This window comes from Nesoenas mayeri (genome assembly GCF_963082525.1).
Source record: "Nesoenas mayeri genome assembly, chromosome: 2".
In the NCBI taxonomy this organism is placed as follows: Eukaryota; Metazoa; Chordata; class Aves; order Columbiformes; family Columbidae; genus Nesoenas; species Nesoenas mayeri.
The window spans coordinates 68420412-68443925 of NC_137543.1; the positions used below are offsets into that span (position 1 = coordinate 68420412).

General features: G+C 38.5%; 1 protein-coding gene across 4 annotated transcripts in view; it reads left to right on the forward strand.

Moving 5' to 3' along the window:
- The window catches only part of CLPTM1L (CLPTM1 like), a 28483-nt gene that overhangs the window by 420 nt on the left and 4549 nt on the right, over positions 1-23514 (forward strand). For 2 of the 4 annotated variants that reach the window (XM_080339350.1, XM_080339352.1), the window contains exons 2-15: positions 605-705; positions 2585-2774; positions 2996-3138; positions 5030-5108; positions 7583-7700; positions 10770-10864; positions 12309-12393; positions 13795-13898; positions 16721-16786; positions 17859-17909; positions 18644-18726; positions 20521-20555; positions 20868-20923; positions 21004-21048. In XM_080339350.1, coding sequence (XP_080195476.1) covers positions 605-705; positions 2585-2774; positions 2996-3138; positions 5030-5108; positions 7583-7700; positions 10770-10864; positions 12309-12393; positions 13795-13898; positions 16721-16786; positions 17859-17909; positions 18644-18726; positions 20521-20555; positions 20868-20923; positions 21004-21048 — 1251 coding nt within the window. Of the gene's footprint in view, positions 1-604; positions 706-2584; positions 2775-2995; positions 3139-5029; positions 5109-7582; positions 7701-10769; positions 10865-12308; positions 12394-13794; positions 13899-16720; positions 16787-17858; positions 17910-18643; positions 18727-20520; positions 20556-20867; positions 20924-21003; positions 21049-21449; positions 21500-23514 lie in introns of those variants that run through there. The other 2 variants (XM_080339351.1, XM_080339353.1) reach the window with 2 other exon arrangements.

Consider the following 23514-nt stretch of genomic DNA (forward strand, 5'->3'; position numbering starts at 1 on the left):
GCCGGGCCTGGCGCCCCCGTGGCCAGCGCTGCGGGCAGGGCCGCGGTGGCTGGTCTGACAGCTGCGGGCACGCGTGGTCCCCGGCCCGCCCGCTGCCCCAGCGGGGCTGCGGTTGTCACCGGCGAGGGGGCGGAAGACGGAGGGGTACTCGGTGCTGGTGCTCCGTGTGGGCTTCCTCTGCCTTGCGGGAACTGCTTGTGGGTGAAGCACGGGGAGGACAGAAGCGTATTTTGTTTTCTGATTTGGTTTATCTGTTGGCGCATACACTGTGTAGAGCAGTCTGGCCGGAGAAATGGCTCCACTTAACCAGAAACCTTTGACTTCAAGTGTGGGTCGTCCTACAACAATGTGTTTAGTGGCTGGGTTACAGTGTGTTTCTGCCCCCAAAAGGAGGGAACAGATAACTGGACAGCTGGTTTAGCCTTTTTTTAATTTTTTTTTTTTTTTTGAGTACACTTTTGCCTATTCCAGTGTATCTAATGACCATGATGTGACTGGGAAATTAGAGAAGCTGAAGTACATGCAGATGGATGCTATAAGCGTACTAAGGCATAAGCTTAGTATTTCTGTACTCTGATTGCTCTGTGCTGTGTTTCGATTTCAGCTAAGTGTGTACACTACCACACGGTCAAACATTGGTGCTGAGAGTAATATAGATCTGGTTTTGAATGTGGAGGATTTTGATATTGAGTCCAAATTTGAAAGGTAAGTGTCTGAACTATGAGTTATTTGTTTATTTCTGAAGTATGTATCATAACTGGTAGTTACAGGCGTGGAAGTATGTATGAAGTAAGACTGTTCATGACAGTTAAGTTGAAAGAGTGGAGCTGTTGTTCTTGTGTTCTTTTTTGGGGGAGTTAAAGCTATTTTTGAGTGCTCTGCAAGTTCACATCTGTTTTCATAAAGTAATAGCCATATATGCTTTGTCAAGGTAGGAAAGATGCTAGTTGGATTTGAGCCTCACAGTTGAGGGCAAAGTGCTGCTGTTAATAAAAACAATATTTTTCTCTTTTATTAAAGGTTCCTAGAATATTTCATGCAGTAAACATTGTTAAAATACCCGCCTTGATGGAAATGGTGTGCTAAGTTCTGACACTGAGGAATAGGCTCTTAGACAGACTTTTCTTATATTGGAAATCATCTTGCAGTTGCAAAATCGGAGCTTGTAAAATGAGCTTGTAATTTTCAAATTCCACTCTAAACATTCATCTCACTAGGTGTGCTAGATCAGTAACATACATATGATGTGCTAAACTTACATAATGGTGATTTTGGATCAGCATATTGCTTTCAGCCATAATGACAAATGTTTTACAAAAGCGTGCTTTGCTTATGATAGTAAAAACAACTTTCCCTGCGAAAATCTAAGTCAAAGTCCTGGAAATGCTTGAGAATTTCCTCTAATAACATGTGTAGCTACATGATATTTTGCTTATAGTATCTGTGGCTTCAGACCTGGAATAGAACTTGGAAGTCAAACTAGGTTCTCTTTTCTTGTGTTTTAGCAACATGCTTTACTGTAATTGTTTCAGTGCTAAAAATTATAAAAGTAAACATTTTTCTGGTGGTTCAGTGTTTTGAGATCTTCAGAAGGCATGTTGGCATGAAGATGGAATAAGATTGTGCCCTTAGACAAATTTCTGAGTATAACACTGCAATCTACGTATGCCTCTCTACAATTAAAATGATTAGAACTACTAGTTTTGTGTTTCGTATTCACTGCCTCACTTTTTGTTCGTTTGTTTGTTTTAAATAGTTGCCTGATTCTTGATTGTCTTGCCAGAGAGTCTCCCGGGTTCTTTCATGCTCTGCATTTTCTGTAATGAAGAACATGCTGCTCTGCAGTTTAGGTCATATTAAACTTCATCTCTGACAGACTTGAAAATATAAGAATTGTTTTACTGACAGAGTCTGCTAAGCCACTGAAAGTATTCAGCCAGAAACAACCTGAGCAAATTTACAGGAATAGAGGCTGCATTATGCAAGGTTGCAAGTAGGATGATTTATTGGCTAACACAAGGGGAGTGACTTCATGGTTTGGGGCTCCTATCTAGAATTCTGGGCTTGTGTCAAAGCTGAGAAGATATTTTATGAATGCAAAGTGCTCAGCAAAACTTCGTGGTGTTCTTTTTAAAGTGCGTATCATGTATACAGTCTGTGTGTGATACATATTCAGCACACAGAAGGCCGTTTTCTGCAAGTGCTGTGATAATTTTTGCATGATGATCTATCAACAGTGGAAAACAACAAAAGAACCAATGATGCAGTCCTGTGTTATCTGGGGTAACAAAGGATGAATTGGGCAAAGATTAAAGTATCTTAAAATAATACTAAAACTTTGAAATGCAAATATTATGGGACATACTGGAGTACATAAATTGATCCCATCCATCCATGGCTGGTTAGGGCATATTAGCCAGAATTAATTGTTCTGTGCTAGGCAACCCAAATGTCTCTTCTTTTTTTTATATTCCCAAGCTTTTTGTGCCTGCTTCTGGAACATCTTCATTGATTTTTATGTATAATAGCTAAATATTTCAATATGTGCTATGTCATCTCATAACGTATTTATTTTGTATTTTAGGACAGTGAATGTCTCTGTACCAAAGAAAACGCGAAATAATGGCACACTGTATGCATATATATTTCTTCACCATGCTGGCATTTTGCCTTGGCATGATGGTAAGCAGGTGCATATAGTAAGCCCTCTGACCACATACATGGTCCCTAAACCAGAAGAGATTAATTTGCTCACTGGAGAATCAGCTACACAGGTAGGTGGCTTTTCCGTCTATAGATCAACTATAGATCAACAATGTTCTGTCATATTTGAGCAAAATGGTTGGTCTGACCAGAGTGAAGGTGTAAAGTGTTTCGTAGGGGGCTTCTGTTTTGTGATAAAATTAATGACTTCATAGTTTTTGAGAGTTAGATTATTATCCTATTCAAAATTGTGTGTTGTTTAACAGTACATGTGTTTATTGTATTTTTAAAGCAAATTGAAGCAGAAAAACAGACGAGTGCTCTAGATGAACCTGTCTCTCACTGGAGGTCAAGATTAACCTTAAATGTTATGGTGGAAGATTTTGTATTTGATGGATCATCCCTCCCTGCTGATGTTCACCGTTACATGAAGATGTAAGTCATTGACTTAGTTTTTGCTAGATTTGTTGTTATAAACTTACTGCTCATTTCTTCAAAAATCTTCCCTGACCTCCTTTAGTATTTTATGTTTAAACTGGAGCTTAGGAGACAAAAATAGATACTCTTAATGCTTGCATTTTGGTAGTGACAATTAGTAAGGTATTATGTACTAGAAAACCTTATTGGAAAGATCTTGTTCCTTGGCAGCTCAGTGTTTAAAATACTTTTTTTTATATGGAGTTATCATAGTAAGACAAAGCAGAACTACAAAGACACAAGTAAAATGCTACAGCAGACTTCATACCCCGTTATTTTCAAATCATAGTCATTATTCACATATAATTATTCACACATCATCATTTTCTCAAGAAAATACTAAAAAGCAGGGATAGGTTTGTAGGCCACTAAATGCAGGCAGCAGCTTCTGTTCGCAGCTTGCTTAAATTGCTTCCAGTGTTAACCATATAAATAGTGCTGTATTGGCTTGTGCTACCGTATGTTGATGCCTTTCTCTACAAGTATCCTGTTAAATCCAGAAGTAGGTGCTTCAGCAGCAACTTCCCCACCACAGTAGATAAGCTTAGCAACTCGTAAGACAGGCTTGTAACAAGAATAGCTTGCACTGGGGTTAATGAACAAGAATATTTATTCTGGTCATGTTTAAATACGCATCAATGCTGTTTTATCATTGTATTATACAGGAAGTAGTTGAGATATGAAATAGCCAGCTACAATTCCACTAGCAATAGCTTTCACTGCAGTTATTATATAGAAATTTAATTCTCTTCAGTTAAATAACTATTTTTGAGCCTAGAGTTAATAGTTTTCTGTATTACTGTTGCCCTGTGTGTATTTAGCACACAGTCTTTCTTAGCATGCATTGAGACTTTTTTCTTTTGTGAACTACTAGAATTCAGGCTTTGAAATGCTTGGTTATGCTAGTTACACAGACTTTTACCAAGAACATCACAGTGTATGTAACTGTATTTCTAGTGAAGAACTTAAAGAATTTAGGGCATTAGGCTAAATACTAAGATACTGCCAAAGCAATTGCATGTAGGTCATAATTTGCTAAATAGCTTTCCAGTGGTCAATTTTGTAGAGGTCCCAAAGACTGGTACGTTTCTGTTGGTGCCATGCAGGTTGGTGAGGTGGTAGAGCGATCCAAAGGAGAGCTCTGGTTAAGGAGAAGGCAGGGAAGGTTTCTGCTCCTTGTGTGCTCTCTTCAGTAGTATCTGGCCTGCCAGAGTGCACACCCGCCATCATGTTCTCAGGCCCACACTAGCCAGAGCATCTGCTCTTGCTGGCCTGATAGATGTCATTGGGGAAGCAGAGGAATGAGGACCTCGGAGAGTTGTCATTATTGCAGTAGGAGAGGGATACTTGAGACAAAGGATACAAATATGTGGTAGTAAATTTCAGCACGTTTCTCTTTGACAAGCTTTTACATTTCCTCTAACCTTGGTCATGCAACAGCTTCAGCATCATCACAGCCAATTTCATTTGTGGGTTTTGCTGTGGGGTTTTTTTGTTTGTTTTTTTTTGAGGGATGGGGGGTTGGGTTTTTGTTGTTGTTGTTTTGGTTTTGTTTTGGGGTGGTTTTGTTTGGTTTTGGTTTTGTTTTTTTCTTCTATCTTTCTATGGAAGCATAAAAACAAACTAAAAAGACAAATATGACACACCTAATTTTCTATACAGACATCTCTTAATAAAAGACTCTAGAATAGTTGCATCTTTCTTGCTGTATGTTAAAGGAAAATGTCCTTGAGAATATGGAAATACCTACATGGGTAGATCCGAAAGTGATGAATGAGTGGTAATTTCAATTAAAGTAGTTTTCCTTTTAGATCACTACAATCATAAAATCCATGTTTATACATCCTAGGGTTCAGTTGGGGAAGACAGTGCATTACCTTCCTATATTATTTATTGATCAGCTAAGCAACAGAGTGAAAGATTTGATGGTGAGTAATAGAACACCTTTAATTACATTTAACAATGTTGTTTTAATTAAGATTTTTTTATAGGTCATTTGCTGTAATGAAAAAATGTGAATTTGCAAAAGCACTCTATTAATGACTGTCTAACTGGTCAAGTCATGTACCCTGTTTAACAAATAAACTCAGCATTCTCATGATATTAATAACATTCCTGCAGTTGTCATGCATGTCATAGTTAATGCTATTATAAATCACTGCCCTAAAGTCGTTAAAGATCCTGAGAAGTGCTGCAAAGACTTCTCCATCAAAACTAACAAACTTCCCCTTCAGTGCTGGCTTATGTGACTTCTCAGCAGTGACTTGCCAAACTGCAAGAAAGAGTGATCTAATAGTATGGATGCTGTGAGATGATGAAGGGTAAGTGAAGAGCAGGAAAGAATAAGGGAAAAGGGTGATGCAGCTTTTGTGGAGCAAAGTAGGCATTTGACTGTAAATAGGGGCACAGATGCTGTCTGGTTGGTATGTCCAACCTAAAGTCATGGAGCTGAAGATGGATTATCGCTGTTTATGCTAGACTGTGTAGATGTTGAACTGACTGTTATTTTGACACAGATGTAGGTCTTCTATGGTAAGTAATGTAGTCTAGAGATTACATGTTCCTCGTGTTCTTAAATGTGCTTTCCAGTGCTGGGAGATTTGGGGGTTGCAGAGGGTTCTGATTTAATAAATAGAAAACTTTAACATTCATATCGCTGAAGTTATTTGCTTTGTTTATGCACTAGTTTATAGCACTGATAAAGTAGAGTGCTAGAAGTAATGTGTGATGTTCTGAGGCTGTACTATGAGAGAAGGTTGTATGGCAGAGGTTTGGTAACTTCTTAGTTTTCAAAGGCTTGGCAACCATCACACTCCACTAGGTTGTGAGGCAACACTTGTTGCCTTCTAATTGTTCATTGAGAAAAGAGTTCATTCTTCTAATCTTTATACGTTCATTTAATTTGCTTTTGGTGTTAAAGATTCCCTATCTCTGCCTTGTATTGTAACTCTGTTTTGTCTCTACACTACTCCTAACTCCTTAGTAGTGCTTTGTCTGTGCGGAGTGCTGCATGTCACTTGCCTGTGCCTTTGTAATTTTCTTGTTTTCCATCTGTCCTGCACAGATAACATTTCTTTTCCTTTTTTCCCAGAAATGTTGATGCTATATTTGATAGACTGAGAAACTGGAAGCAGAATGGAGGGTTTACAGGCATCCTTTAAAAAGGAGAAGATGCTTGGAAGATGTTTATGTAGATTTTGGCAAACATCTGTAGAATCTCACCAGCATTTTCTACCATCAGCTCTGACCATGTCGGTTTCACCATTTTTTTTTGTTTTTTCCAGACAGTTCAGAGATCCCCAGCACCATTCTGTTATAGTTACTCAAGCTTTCTCCCTGTTGTGGTTATAAAACTTCTTCAGCTTCCCTTTCTCTCCCTTGCATACATGCATGTTCTGCCACTGTCTAAAAAGCTTGTAGGGTCTTGGGAGGGTGGTGAGATGGAGAATTGTTTGTGCTCACTGGAGGGAAGAGTGAATGGAAGAGTGAACATAATCCCCAATCCACACGTGACTGAGGAGGTTAAAACCATGTTCTGTAACCTAAGAATCAGAAGCAGCCCATTCATCTCAGATAAGCGTCAGGTAACTAATTACTGTAGGAACAGATACAGTGTAGAGTGGCAGTGCCGAGATGGGAATTATGATTGGGTGGTAATTAGGAGCCAGGAAAATAGATCTTGAACTGTTGCAATTCAAATTGCCTGCCTGTCTGTAGTCTTGAGCTGTCCTTGCAAGTTTAAAACATACTGCCTCAACTTGTACCTAGGTAGCTGCAAACAATTCTGACATCTGTGACAATTTTCTTTTTCTTTGTTTTAAACCTGTTTGGGAGACAGTCAGGTATCATGCAGAAGGAGCTGAGACAATTTAAGAATTTTAATTTAAGACTTTTTTTTTTCTTTCCACAGCCCAGGCGGCCACTAGGTATTTCTCATAATAACTCTTATAAAATGTAGATGATATAGGAGAATTAGCTGAAATGTATTTCTCTTGGGGCAGGAATAAGTTTTCTGTGATGCCCCATATCCCAAAGTTTGCAGGCAGGGTAGCTTGCTTAGTGTTAGCTGTGGTATTTTCACCAGTCGGAGCAAGTGGCACACTTTTCCCACTTCCAGCAGAAGGATCTTTATGTTAATGTCTCAGAGGCGTTTGTGTACAGTGACAGTGAGGTTGCTATAAGAACTTGAACAGAACAAACTGCTACTTTAGCATTTCTTGGGAAAAACCTTGAAGGCTTTGAACGTAGTATAGAAGTCTAAGATCTTATTCCATTTCAAAAACAAACTGACCTCTTCGAATTCTCTGTTTAAATCACGGTGTGATATAATAATTTTTATTTATGAACAGAAATAATTGTTGCAATTTTTCTGCTATTAAAAATGAAACTCTTTGAAATACAGGTTATAAATCGTTCAACAACAGAGCTACCTCTTACAGTGTCATATGACAAAATATCTCTTGGAAAACTCCGATTTTGGATCCACATGCAGGATGCTGTGTACTCCCTCCAACAATTTGGTATGTTTTTTATCTCTAATAATTTTAGGCCAAAAACCACCACCACCACCTCATTTTTTTTTTTTTTTATTATAAGTACATAGATGATACTTAACTCTTCTTCTCTGGTTAGCTGGTGAAAAGGTTTAATGCATCAAATTTTACATTGTTTTACCTTAAGGTAAAGATGGAAATAAAATCTTGACATGTAGTAGGAAACAAGAATGCAGAGGTGAATTAACCATTTTACTAAAAAAAATTATTTGTATAGTACCACTGTAGAAGCATAAGACGCCAAAATAGAGGAGAGAATTTTCCCCTGTCATCCATGGAAGAGAAAAGCTGGATCAGGGTTACATAAGCTTTGATGTAAGCTATATACAGCTGGTCACTGTAGCCATATACCTACAGTGAAATACAGGCAGGCACAGCAAAGTTTTGGGCTCAGGCTGAGCATGAAGAAGGAATCTGGGTTCTGTTGATACTGCTTCTGACACTTCAGAAATGCTGTCCTCTCACTTTGACTTCGTTACAAATTTAGAAGGTAATTCAGATAAACTGGAGGCTTTACATGCATGAAACTGCTAAATTCTGCATTTTGTGTAAATGTAGTGGAGTAAGTGTACACTCTCACTCTGAAGTTCATATACTCTGTGTTGGTGATGGTATAGTGAAGCTTTTACTGTCTTTAAATGTTTGTTCCACCGATGAACGCCTTTGAGTCTAATCATCACTCTTAAAATCTGCATCTTATTTTCAGGGTTATCTTTGCTGAGTTTGTTTTCTCTCACTAGACTGTACTTGGCTTCTTTATACCAGAGTAAGCAACTGCATTGTAACGGAATCGGTGTTGATGTATATGAATGTTGGATTCTGTCTGTTCCTCTCTTACGATCTTCAGACAGCAATTTGAATTTTTTTCAGACCAAGAGATCTTAAAAGCTTCTGTGCTGTATTATTTTAATTATTCTTAAATCCTTCATTTTGGTGGGTTTTTTTGGTTAGGTGTTTTTTGTTGTTAGTTTGTTTGTTTATGCAGATAGATGCAGAGTTCTACTAGTTTCCCAAGAGACAGATGTAGGCGTAGTGCTGCTTCCAGACTACTTACTCAGTGTTCCTCTTTGTTCATCAAAATTTAGTCAATAAGAGGGACAGGGTTTGCTTATTCACTGTCGTCTCTGATTTAATATTTTATGATGGACAACTTAACATTTAAGGCATTAAATGTTAATGGCATTTAAGGCATTAAATTAATGTTTACAAATATATAAAGGGTGAGTGTCACAAGGATGGAGCCAGGCTCTTCTCGGTGACAACCAACAGTAGGACAAGGGGTAATGGGTTCAAACTTGGAACACAGCAGGTTCCACTTAAATTTGAGAAGAAACTTCTTTTCAGTGAGGGTGACAGAGCACTGGAACAGGCTGCCCAGGAGGGTTGTGGAGTCTCCTTCTGTTGAGACATTCAAATCCTCCCTAGACACCTTCCTGTGTAACCTCATCTAGGTGTTCCTGCTCCAGCAGGGGGATTGGACTAGATGATCTTTTGAGGTCCCTTCAAATCCCCAACATTCTGTGATTCCTTCGGCAAAAAAACGAATCTGTTTCGGTTCAGCACTAGTGTCACATTGTAGCATTGTAAGACACAGTACCTGTATACAGTGTAACTTAACCGAGAGTTTAGATTTTCTCTATTTCTTTTGGAGATGAAGCTTTTCTCCCGGTGTTTTATTTCAGGGGGCGGAAAGCAGGGGTGAGTCAGGAGTAAGGTCATCCTAAGTAGAATCCAGCTGCCTCTCCTTAGCTCAGGCTAATGCATATCGAAGCTTCAAGTATGTCTTCTTAAAATAACTGTCTTGAAAGAGTCAAGTAACTGCTTGCTTAGAGTTTGTGTGGGGCATTTGAGCACCATCATTTCTCTATAAATTTTTGTGACTCTTCTCAGAATGGTATAATTGAAACTTTCATGTTCTGTGTCTTGGCTGCCTTGTGATGGACATATATCTCAAGACCTATCATCCTAGGAGTACCTCCTCTGCTGGGAAAAAAAAGCTTACCTAAGATGCTGCTTGTTCTCTTGAAGTATGTAGATAGTGAAACAAGGTTTTAAATTTTCCTTTTGGAATAACTTATGAAAAGGTCATCTTAGATTAGTAGCAAAACTCCTAAATCACTTGGAAATGAGTAAGCTCACATTCTCCTTGCTGTGATGCAGGACAGCTGATATGACAAAGTAAATTGGTACTGAACCTACCTAGTGTCACAACAAACACAGTAGCTGTAAATGCAGCATCATGTATTTTCTGAGAAAGGTAGACTTCAGTCACAGTGGCTGGAACTTTCTGCCTCCTGAAGCATCTTAACACTGGCTGGAGGAGTTCAAAGGGATGATGTATCTTCTGGAAAACACACTACTTGATGCTGGCAACCATATTTATCATGGACACATTTTTGAATTAATGGCCGTCCTGTACATTCCTCCTTTAGGAGATTTGATAAAACAGTAGAGAATATATATTCAGTTTACAGATTGTGCTTTCTGGAAGGTGCTTTGCCTTTTTCCATTTGTCAAAGAGAAGGCTCCAAGTTAATTCTGCAAGGACCATCAAAAGTGTTGATGCCTAATCCGTGATGTAGGGTCCATGCTGTTGCATATATGGCCATGTTTGTTACTGACCTTTGTTGCCCTCTACAGTGTAGTCCTTTTGTCACTTTTCAGTTTTAACGTGTAGCTCGCTTTTCTTATGTATCAAATAAAAGTTCAGAGGCCAAGTTGAATAATCCTCCTTCTTCCCACTCAGGCCAGAATGACTTCTGTGTCTTGTCATTTGTCTGTCAGGTGTTCAGCTTAGGTTGGAGTTATACAACAGGTTAAAAGCACATCAGTCTGCTTGTAACTGATGGGTTTTGTTTAAGGCAAGCCAAATAACTTGCCAAAATATGGGTAGACTTCAAAGTTGCCACTGTCTTTTGGATTTATGATTCCTTAACAAAACATGTGCAGGTGACATAAGATTCCTTTCATACTGGCCTCCAGCGTAACAGCAATTAACTGTCTAGTATTTGCATAATTTCTTGTTCTTTCTCGTAGGGTTTTCAGAAAAGGATGCAGATGAAGTAAAAGGAATTTTTGTTGATACTAACTTGTACTTTCTGGCTTTGACATTCTTCGTAGCAGCATTCCATGTAAGTGGAGAAACTTCAGTTTTTAGGAATTACAGTGTATGAAATAAGAGAGGGGGACTGAATTTCAACTCTTTCATTTATTAAGAGCTGTTCTTGGAAACAGTAATTTCAGGAAAGCAGTAGAAGTGAGTTTTGTACAAGTCAGCTGTATTTCCAATACAGAGTTAATATAAAAATCACCAATAAGGCAGAAATTTGAGATAACTAGATAGAAACTAACAGTCTTGACTGAAATATAAAACATTTAACTTCATGACCACTTTTTTTTTAGTTGTAGCTGAACCAAAGCCCCTAGAATTATTATAATATGCCCATCGACATCAGTTCAAATTTTGTTGGTTTGTCACAAGGTGAACTGCTGCAGTGGTATAGCTGAGGCACCAGTAATAGTTTGAGTCTCTGACTTTTAATCCTTGGAGAAATTTAGATCAGCTAATCTAAATTGCTTCAAAAAATTGTTGCTGTGAAGTGCGGAGCTTAAGGTTCTAGGCATGTTTATCTGTTGTTGTGTCTCTCTGTTAACATTGTGTGTGTGTTGGTTTAAATATAAATCTTTTTTTAATGAACAGGTTTTTTTGTTGCTTCAATACAATACCCATATTCTGGGAGATATAAGAACTCACTAAGCATGTTATGTTTCTTTATACTTGCATTACATGCAATTAATTTGGTTGGAAAGCCTTGGACTTCCCAGCCATATTAATTTATTTTTTCCATTTTGTTATACAGGTTGTAAGGTATCTGTAAAGTAGGACTATCTTCTGATACTTTTTTATTTAGTGCATCATTTGCCCAAATTAAAAAAACCAAATATATACATACTTTTTGATTAAAATTCTCTGACTCAAGAATTTATTGAGTCTGGGCTTTTTTTAAGACAGTGAATGCTTCAAGGAAATACTGAAAAATATACTGAAAAACATATTCACTATAAATAAATTTAATGCTAAAATGTCCCTGAAGTTTAGGTCAACTTCTTAGTGATGGAATAGAGAGGAAACCTGACTTACTATATTGTAGAATTTTTTTAAAGTGCTTTGGTGCTATTGACTATCAGTCCAGTACAAAGTACTTCGAATCTAATTTAGTGTGGCTTTCCCTGGTGTCTCAAGGAGGTGAGCAATTCCTTAGGGTCATCATTCTCAACCCTCTACCATGTGTTACCCCGTATTGGGTCATTAGCTTTCTTTACTGGACACTGCATTTTGCAGCAATGTAGTAGAAGTAGTATTTGGAATTCATCCTGTCATTTTGCACGGCATTTAGAGCTTGGGCTTCTAAAATAGTTTTTAACTTTTCTTTGTGATATTTATTTTTTTATTTCTGAACCTTCTAAACCAGGTTTTCGTTGAATTCCATCTTAAATGCATTTTTAAGAGTTTAGCTGGCAGTCTTTAATTATTGCACCTTTCAAGCAAATAAGTATATTTCTTGCTATTTGCAGCTTCTCTTTGATTTCCTTGCATTTAAAAATGACATCAGTTTTTGGAAGAAAAAGAGGAGCATGATTGGGATGTCTACAAAAGCAGGTATGGGCCAGAATGCGAAGTGCTGTGTAATACATGCTGTGTGTTTTCAGTCCTTCTCTGCTTTCCTGTGAGTGCCTTGTACATAACTACAGGTTGCAAAATATTGTGGGGGAAGACACTGTAGTGTAACACTGTTGTTTGATTTGGGCTTTGATGTGAACAGGAGCAATAGAAGCTCCTGGGGTGGAGAGTGAAGGGATGAAAGAGCATGGGAGGGTTGAGGTGACTTGGATGTAGGAAAAATGAGAGGAGCATAGTGGTCTGACATCTTGTCAAGCCTTCCTGGTGACAGATGAAGGTAGTTGCCAGCCCTGGATGCTTGAAGTTTAAAATACCACTCCCCAGCCTTGTTTATTATGCTAATAATTACTGCTTGTTTTTCTATAAACCAAAATGGTAAACCTGGATTCACTTGACCTCTGAGACTATCCCAAATTCTATTGTATTTACAGATTGATTAAAACATGTGAGGAATATCAATACCGGGGAAAAAAAACAATAGACATTTTAAATTATGAAGATGAACAGCAACTTGTTTTTCTCCTGTGGAGAATCTGTTTATTTTCTTTCATCAGAGGACATTTGGTTTTGTGAGGCATTTATACTGCTGTTGGCATAGGTACACCAAAAAGTTAGTAAAAATTGAAAACGGTCCGTGGAATTTCAGAATTAAATGTTAAGTGCCAGTTTAAAAAGCAAGTAGAGTCAACTGGAAAGACTGAGTGACAAAGGGTGTTTTAACCTTACTATCCCAAATATTAATCTTCAGTCTGGATGGTTCCATCCTTTCCTGAGCAACCCTTGGTCACCTTTCTGCCTCTATCTCCTTCTTGCCCTGAGGGAGAAGTGCAACAGGCGATTGCTCTGGAATGGCACAGAGTAATCCTTGATGTCTGAATGTGTTGTAGCTCTTTTCGCTTTCTGTCCCTGCTTAGGGGGATGGATGTTCAAATCTAAGAATTGGTAGACACTTATGAGTATCCAAGGTTTTGCAAAACCTGAAAAATAACCCTGAAATATACTACTTAACATTTACAAACATTAAATTAGTTGCATGAGTTTCAAAGACCAACATTACAGCTTCCTCAAGACAAGAATCATGAATGTGGTTCATAATAGTCCTGATACATTGCTGAATTGCAAGATCTTCCTTAAATATTCTAATTTCCTTTCTTCTTCTGTGATAAGGATTTCATAAAATGTTTTTGTTCCTTACTTGCCTGGAGGTATATAGATCACTGGCTGTTTCTAGAACTATTTCATATATCAAGATGTATGTAGGAGAAATTCATGCTTCAATTGTATAAGACAGAGTTATGGTAAATAGGTCATCAGTCTTCTGTCGTCTCAGCTGTTCATTTAAATATTAATAAGCCTTTCATTTTCATTTTTTCTGTCTAGTGCTGTGGCGGTGCTTTAGTACAGTGGTAATATTTCTTTTCCTTCTGGATGAACAAACAAGTTTATTGGTACTGATCCCAGCAGGCATTGGCGCAGTGATTGAGGTGAGTTCTTAAAGCTCCAGAACCAAATACCAGTATTCACAGCATCATCTATAGTTTATCATAGCAAAAGAAAAATTATCTAGATACTGGAAAAATACTGCTAGTAGTAGTCTGTCTTAGCAGCATTGTTTAACTGGCTTTCAGTGGTAGAGGAGATTGTATCTCTTTATCAAATAATTAAACTGGAAGCATCAGGTTTTTTTGGGATGGGCCAGCTGTTACTGCGGAAATCAAACATAAAGCTATGCTGAGGTTCTTTCCTATCGCCTCATCTGACAGGCATCACTCCTGACCAGGCATGTACAACCATGTCAACAAGCCTTCATGGAACCATTTATCAAAGAGCAGGCTGTGCACTGTCAAACAGTGCCGCAGGTCTGCAGCTTTCTTCCTGACTGTGACAGAGGTTTTTGGGGAAGGAGGGAAATGAGGAGACTGCTGGCTGTGCCCACTTCATGATTCCACAAGTGCAGTCAGTGGGTTGCAGGTACTGCTTAGAAGCCCACTTCATGTGTAAGAAAGAACAAAGTCGGCATTAATGGGACAGGGAGATCTCTCTACCTAGCATTGCTTGCAGATCTAGTTACACAGAATCACAGGGGCTGGAAGGGACCTCGAAAGATCATCTAGTCCAACCCACCTGCTAAAGCAGGTTCACCCAAAGCAGATCACACAGGAATGTGTCCAGGTGGGTTTTGAATGTCTCCAGAGGAGACTCCGTAACCTCTCTGGCAGCCTGTTCCAGTGCTCTGGCACCCTTAAAGTAAAGAAGTTTTTCCTCCTATTCAGATGGAACCTCCTGTGCTTCAGTCTGTGCCCGTTGCCCCTTATCCTGTCATTGGGCACCACTCAGAGGAGTCTGGTCCCATCCTCTTGACATCCACCCTCACCCATCCACCATCCACACATCTGTTACAGTGGCAGATAATCCCTGTGGAAACAAAATAGTTCCGAATTTTCAGTTAGTGATTAAATTGTTGAATGCAAAGTCACAAAGTGATCCTTAAATTTCAGCTTATTGTATAAAACAGATTAAGCTCTTGTGAAAACAATGAGAAGTGATCCCCTAAATAGTACCATTTCATTGACTGTAACATTATTTTTCATAAATTGAGATTTCTCAGTCTGATGTATTTCTGTATCAGATTTTCCTTGTTCCTATAAATAGCAATTGAGTCTTATATTTCAAACTTTCTTTAACTGTCTGAAACTGTAACTAAGTTTCAGGGATAAATATATATCCCCACAAATATGCTACTTCTTTTGTAGAATATTATTGATTTTGATCCTTGAAATCTAAATAACTGAATTAAAAAAAAAAATCTAGCGATTTCAGAAATTCCAAAGTGTCAAATAATTTAAAAGGGAATCAGGTCAAGAAAAGTGATGCTTGCGTTCGTTTCTAGTTGGGAAGAAGAAATAGCCCTGGTCTCTAAGTCAACTTTTTTTCAGAAGTTTCAGTGGAAAACAGATCAGGCATGTATAGTGGTAGGGTAACAGGAGTGATCAGCTATGCTACAGGATTTCAGTGCAATTAAAACTGTTAAGATTATGCATTTCTCTTCTATAACAAAGGTGGATTTCTCAGTTGCCATTACCCAAGAGCAGGCAGCTTCAGATCTCATTTGTTCACTGTGTCTGTCTGAGATTCTTCTTGGAGCTGCCCAAAGACCTGTTAAATAGATCTCTCCAAGATCTGTAGTTCTGTGGCTGTTTGGCTCCTATTGTCTTTCTCATGCACCTGATTTTCCAATATGTTGCTTTTGGAGTGCAGGCTGGGGAAACTGTGTTGAAGGGATTATTGTAGGAACACTGTGTGGGACTCTTAAACTGAGGGTAAACATTCTGTAGGTTCCGTTGAAGTAACATATCTCTGCCCTCAAGTGATGATGAGATAACGTGGTTGTCTCAAGGTGAGAATGAACATATGGGCTATAGATCTCAAAGGAATTTGTCTGCTGGGAAGGGCTTTTTCACAACTTGTTCTTAACACCTGTTTCTCATGCAGTACCAATAGTGACATTGCTTCTGTAATAAGTAATTTTATCACTTGCATGAAAGATGACAGTGAAGTATTATCTTTGCCATATCACCCGTTTTTGTTTGGAAGATATGATAGATGCAAAGGGAGGAGTGGTGTATCTAAAGTTAAACAAGCAAACCTTGTCCACAGAAAGCTTCATGAGGCATAGCTTTCCTGGTAAGCTTACTGCATTGCTGAAGTTGTTGAGTCTGTGTAGCAGGGTGGGTGCATTAGTAAATTTTCAGGTGAACTGAACCTTTGGTTCAGAGCTGTACACTAAGTAGCCAAACAGTTCAGTGGTTCACTGACTTTTACTTGTAGCCCACTGCTGAAATGTGCTGACCGTATCAGTGCCCAGTACTGACTGTTAGGAGTTCTGAGGCACCTTCATCTTGCAGATGCCAGCAGACCTCAAAGGCACGTAAAAACTTGCCTGGCAGGTGGCTCCTGGAGAGTTCTCTAAATGCCTGACCTGGGTTGCGTGCTGGTGGTGAGAGCAGCTAACCCCCACCCAAGCACCGCAATCCAGGTGTCCTGGAAGGACTACATTATTTCTCATAAAGTACATCCTCTGATAAGGAGATTTAATAGTGCAGGGTTTATGTCGTGCTTGTCTGGTGACGGGGCATGTGGTTTGCATAGAGATGCAGGCAGTGTGCTGCAGTCAGGCTGTTAACGCTTTATGCAATGGGTGCTTAAAATAGATATGCTGGGATCTTGGTTCTGATTATCTAAATCCTGCATAAGACATTCCTTTGGCTAATTTTTTATGTGCACATTTTGGTTTTGCCTATCACAGCTCTGGAAAGTGAAGAAAGCTTTGAAAATGACAATCAAGTGGCAAGGCTTGAGACCCAAAATTCAGGTATAGTAGACATTTGCCTGTTAACGGTTACGCTCCTGAGTTGTCCATCTGTTTTCAGGTTACTGTGCAACTTGGCTTTTAGTGAAATGCAGATTAAAAAAAACTAATAAAAGTTTCCTATGTTTATCTTCTCTTTATGGATGGCTTAGTTCAGAAGTTGGATGAGCATTTTCAAACTTGATTAATTTGAGTTCTGTAGAAGCAGCAGCTATTTGTATGTATTTATGGTGTCGGAAACTTTAGAACTCCTCTGTCAGTCCTGCTATCATAAATCTTAACAGGCGGGACTGTACTCCTGCCACTGTGTTGGAAAGGCAGTCTTAACCGGCATCGTGATTTGAAGTAAGAAACTGAATTTTTCATGAAGCTGTAGGTATAACTTCTCCATTGCAGAACTAGTAGATGATGACATGTTCTAGGGACAGAACAGTCTTTGACTAAACCCTTGGGTAAAAATTAAGTCCTGAGACTGTTTGCAGGACATGCGGTGGCAGCAGGGATTCAAACTAACTTTGACATGAGTGTAATCCTTTTAAAGTACAATCTACATTGAAAGTTTCTCTTATTGGTAGGAGAAACAGTTGTCTAATCTTCAGTGTTCACAGGAAGTACTGAGGGTTTGTGCTGCTTTAAGCTTATGCATCTTGAGTGGCTGATGGCTCTGGTTGTTCCTTTTTCAGCATTCAAGGAACTGTATTTAAGCAGTCACAATTTCTAGACATGTGGAGATAATCCATAACTGACCTTTTAATGCATGAAAATGGTTATGTTTTTCAATAATGGCTTCTTGTGTCTGCCAAATTCTTAGCCACTTGACTTTGCTTTTGCTTTGTCAGTGCTGCTGTCTCAACAGAATTTTCCAAAGTAAAGAAGTCCTGGATGTTTGATGTGAAATATGAAGGGGAAAAAATAAACTTTTTGCCTACCCTGTATTTAGCAGGTTGCAAAGGACATTTGTATGACTGTCTTGTATAGAAGCTTATAATCTGCAGTTTAAATCTCTGTTTAGGGAGTCGGACAGCAAATGTTTTCCCCAGTTCTGACCTGATTGTGCTTTTCACATGTATTGCAGTTTGGTACATACAATGACTCTGAAAAGAAAACTGAGGAGTACGATGCCCAGGTAAGAGAGAATCCTGTAACTTCTGATCTAGAAAGTCTATATATGGGGCCTGACTTGTTTCTCTGTTTTTATTGCTGCAAGTGTATTTTCCATGTTCTCATAGTTGTCAAGTGGATCACCATCATGTAGATGATCTGATAGTGAAGATTCATTCTGATAATTTTTGAAAAGAAACAGTGAAAGCGTTGTTTTGGTTTTTTGCATCTGCTTGAGATATTTATTTGAGAAGAATATTGCAAGTGACTTATCTGAAGAGAAATATCTTAAAGGGTTACCATTCACAAATCTGAAAATTGATATTTGTACTTTTTATTGCTATTAGAGGGTTGTTTGTGTGCTTCCTGATTATTTAAAGGAGTTGAACACAGGTGGCAACATTGGTGTCAAGTAGAGAGCTACTCTTAGACTCTGATCTGATTTTAGTGCCAGAGTTAGGTTATGGTTGGACTCGGTAATCCTGAGGGTCTCTTCCAACCAAAATGATTCTATGATTCTGTGATCTTCATGCTGCCTCTTGGTGCCTGTGCTCCAAGGCACTTGATTGTCTGAACTGGCCATTGGAATTTGCACCACCTTCTCTAGAACTGGAAGCATACTGGAAATAATAGCAGACATTTGGGAACAGAAAAATACTTTCAGGAAAAGAAAATCATATGACTGGCTTCTAGTTAATGCCATGAAAAGTCTGCTGCATGAAAAATGTGAATTAACAAGCTGTTTTCCTTGTCTACTAGGCTATGAAATACTTGTCATATTTGCTCTATCCGCTGTGTATTGGAGGTGCAGGTTACTCCTTGCTGAATGTCAAATACAAAAGGTACTGTAAATCCATAAATGATCTTAGTCAGAATTGAAACATTCCCCATTTTTTCTGTATTAATTAATTGGAGATGATGGGTTATGGAAATTGGGTATTTTAGTTTGTTTCATTCATAAGCCAAGAATTGGAAACTTCCTCCTTCTATAGGGTCTAAACCTGAAGAGTCTAGCTGTATTTATTTAACATCCTGTAAGCTACAGCCTGTTGTATTTTGCAAGTAACCTGCTATTACTGTAATATAGAGTTTGGTAGTTTGCATACATGAATAAGCTGACAATCAGAAGAGGAAGAAGATAGAAAGGTGACAGGAGAGATAAGAGGAATTCAGTGGTTGAACTAGTCCGATAACGGAGAGAAGCAAAAGCTGTTCCAAAATTCTTTGCTCTGACCACAGGGTTCCTCTGTTCCTAAATATGATAGCTAGGGTGGCAAGCAAACAAAGGCATTTTTAAGAAAGGACTCCTGTATTCCTTTAGAGCCATGGACTTACTGCAACATAGTGATACTTCAGCAATAGCTGAAGACTCAGTATTGCATGAAAAGGTGAAACTCTTGTCAATTTTCACTCGAAATAATACAGCTGGTTCAGTTTCTCTTGGAGACATGCAAGCAAGTATGCAGCCATGAGACTTCATTGTAGGAAAAAATCTGCAAATGCAAGCATGGTGACAGCCATGTAGGTACCTTTTTCATAGTCTTTAGGCCCAGAATGGATGGGAGGGAGAGCAAGCAGTAGCTTAAAAGAACATCAGAAAGAACTACTATTGCTGCATACACGAGCCATAGCAGTTGTACTAGAAACTGGGGCAGTTTCTGGGCTATTAGAAGAATAGTTTTTTCAAAAGGTTCTTGTCTTAATAAGTAGCTAACAAATATGCAGCATTTAAATATTCTCCTGTTCTTAGAAAACTTTTGAATTTGGCCAGTACCGCAAAACACTATATGCCAGGTGTTCTATGAGCTGTAGCTTAAGAAAGTGAAAACAACTCCTACCATAGAATTTTTATCATTGTTTAATCTGTTTGTACGGAAACCTGACAGAATAAGTAATTGTATCAGAGGATTACTCTTTAATCTTGCAGGCGTTTTCTCATGCATTTTTTTAAATGCTTGTGGATTAATGAAGTGCTGCTACAGCTCTAATGTTGTTATTAACATGTCACTAACACAGCAGTGCAAGTTAGTGCGACCTGAGCATCAGAGTTCTTACTATCGCAATTAAAAGTAGGGAATTTCATCACTATCTGCAGCACTACTGTTATTTTGCTGTGATTATGCTCCAATGAACATCTGGGAAGAGTTGTTAGATGTAAGGAGGCAAAAATGTAGATTCCTTGTATTTTTTTTAAGTGCCCACTATAGTGGTTTGCACAGAATGGTATTTGTTATTTGAAATTGTATAAGTCCTTACAGTGCCATATTAAGTGCCTCTTTAATATTTAGAATACAGTGTCACCTTTGCAAGCCTTAATACAGTCAGGGTTCAGTGCTCAGTGTTGTCTGATGTCAGTTTGGGTGCCAAGGTCTTAGATTGTTCCAAAAAAGTATAAAAACAATGAATGTAGCTCTCCATACTTCTTGTATGGACTGATAAACATCCTTTGCTTAACTATCTCCTCTGAAGCCCTTCCTAGTAAAAGGAAGACGTGAGGTATTTAGTTGCTGCCTAAAGTAATCTGCAACAAAGCCATTTCTTGGAGTGGTCAGCATACAGTCATGTAGAGGATGTATTACAGATATATGTTTTTGGCTGATGTGAAAAAATAACTGGACTGTCTTCTCTGTTTGTAGCTGGTACTCCTGGTTGATTAACAGTTTTGTCAATGGTGAGTCCCTTTTATGTTTTGGTTTTACTGCTTTGTTTTGGTTTTCTGTTCGTATTTCTTCAAATGGAGGCCAAGAATCAATAGTAGAAAATTAACTGCTATCAGCTGGATCAGTGTAATATAGAGGAATAACTTGATTGTACTTTGTAAAATTGTCACAGTGATTGAGAAAGGGAGCGGATTCAACTCAAAGTATTAGATGCACCTTTTCTCATTAAGAAAATTAGTGTAAATCTCTACTTGTGAAGGTATAGTTGTGTGATGTACTTCTGTTGTGTATTTGTCTGTAAGTTTTCCCTATTTTGTCTTCAGGAGTATATGCTTTCGGATTCCTGTTTATGCTGCCCCAGCTGTTTGTAAACTACAAGGTAAGATTGAAAAGACTAAAAGACTACTTTGCTAGTCTCTTCTTCCAGACTTTATTACAAATTGGTATTTTTATTCCTAGATGAAATCTGTTGCACACTTACCATGGAAGGCTTTCACATACAAAGTAAGTAAAGCTCTAATTTAAAGATTGGTGCAGTCATTTTGGAAATAATTTTCTGTAAGGACACCTTAGTAATACGTAGATTAAGGCTGACAGTGATGTTTCTGTTTAAGAATGAAACCTGTTTGCAACTGTCCTTTAAAAAAAAAGCAAATCAAAAAAAGAAAAAACATAGATTTCCATTTTTCCTAATGACTTCCATATGATGAGAATACCTGCATTCTAGTTTTGGTGATAATACTTTTTTTTTGTACTGTCAGCTGCCTTGTGTGGGTGCAAATATTGGTTTTGCAAATAAATTAATCAGTCTCAATTTAATGCATTATTTTAGGAAGAGAGATTATATTAACAAAGGAGAGTTCTCAAGCAACAGATAGGACCACTAAGAGACCTTATTTTGGCAGGTTCCAGGAGCTACCAGAGACTGAAGTAATGTACACACTGTTCTGTGTTGAGTGGTAATTCTGGGCTTCTGGTCAATGTAGTGACAACTGTGTGGTGGGTTGTTAGATGCTGGGAGGGGCTGCACTGTGGTGTCCCCACTGCCTCGGCTGCCCTTGTGGGAAGTAATGCGATGCCATAGCAAAACTTAACACCAGACTTTGGAGGAGGGGAAGATGAGCGTATTTCAAAACAAAATCAGCTTAGTTACCCTTTGATAGGTGCATACCCACAAGCACCCGCTTGTGTGCCCAAGTGGTTTGTATAGCATTTGGACACCAAGATGGATGTACCCAGTTATCCCAGCCAGGGTTCCTTGTGCTGACATGGAGGACAAGGGACACCCACTGTTGACTTTCTGTGTCTCCTACATTCTTCCTCAGTCTGCAACTACATGTTTTTTTCTTGTACACTTAAAGAGCTGATATTGTTTTGACTCCATCCTTTCCAGCCTCTCTGAGTCATTAGGATTTTTGTATTGTCCTTTCGTTTTCTTGATCATTGTGTCCCAAGAAACCCTGGCTGGATGTGCTGGGATCATCAGGACCTTGATGCCATCAACACGTGCCCCTTTTTCTTCTGCTTCTGCTCATAAATGCTTTCATTTATTCTTCCTTTGTGCCGATGTATTACAACTCTCCAGTACATCAGTACTTCAAAAGAAACAGTGTTAAAAACTGCTCAAGACATGGTGTCCAATTCTGAACAAATAAGCCATGAGAAAAGGACTAAAATCTTAAAATCTGAAGTGTTTTTCGTAACTTTTCCAATTCTGTGAGCCTACAGCAATTGCCCAACTTTCTGCTGCCTTGATATTTTTAAGGAATCAGGAGACATCTAGGAAAACAGTCTGAAATGTAGCTGATAGCAGAATAGCAACTGAACAATGTTTGATATGGAAATAAAGTCAAAAATAAACATCTAGTGTTTCAGGCAATACTAGGCAAACCAGCATGTTTCTTAATAGAGGGAAGTAAAAGGTACATTTGTGAAGTAATTTCACAATTTTACTTCAGCAACAAAATACAGTAGCAGAGCAGAGACATCAGTACTTAAGTAGACAAGAGGAAAGTATTCAAGCAAGTAACCTTTAAAGCAGTAGAATTCTCTTTTCTTCAGAGCATTTATGGCTCCTGTTAAGATGCCAGAGGTTACCCACAACAAAGGCTTGTGTGAATGTAGAAAGAAGTAAATGATGTTTTCAATTATGTTTAACTTATTGGGCTTTGGAGGAGGTAATTTATTTTTTCCCTAGAGGATATTTAAAGTTGCTTTATCTCTTCTGCACTTTGAAGAGTGGAAAGAATAGTCTGAGGTCTCATCTGTGATTGTTGGTTTAAAGAGCTTTGTTGTTTTCCTTAATTTGAAGTCTTTCCTGTTTTGGAAGACCTTGGCAAAAATGGAGATTATTCTAACTTTCCAGTTTCCGTAGTCTTTACGTTTATGCCCTTTATAGGTTTATGAGGAGTACCTTCAAATGAGATAATCTCAAAAGAAAACTGGGTAGACTAAATACTATTAAATGGGCTGCCTTGACGCACTCAGTTTCAGCAGCTTGTGAGGAATGCCTAAGTGCCTGAAGGATGGAGCATTTAGCTGTTTCTTCCTTTCATCATTGTAGGATCACTCACTTGGGTGTTGACTTGGAATGGCCTCCTTTTCCAACTTGGCAAGGGTTTTTTTGTTCCATGACAAACCTTCTTTGCACGGACTTGAGGAGTGCCATTCATATTCTTTAATCATTTCAATTTGATGAATTTGTTTTGACTTGCCAGAAAGAGCTTTCCTGTTGTAATTAATCAGAACTCTCTCCTCTCCAACACCTCCATCTTCTGCTGATGCTTTGTTTCATGGGTTCATTTTGAAGAGTGAGTCCTTCTATGCTTAAATAATCATCATTTTTCCCATTTTTATGGTATGGATTAATGTACAGCTTGCTAATATTGAAAGGAGAAACCATGTTACTGACTCAGTTTAACCCAGCAGTGAATATTCTCTGCTGGATTTGTTTCCTGCTGTCTTTAGTGA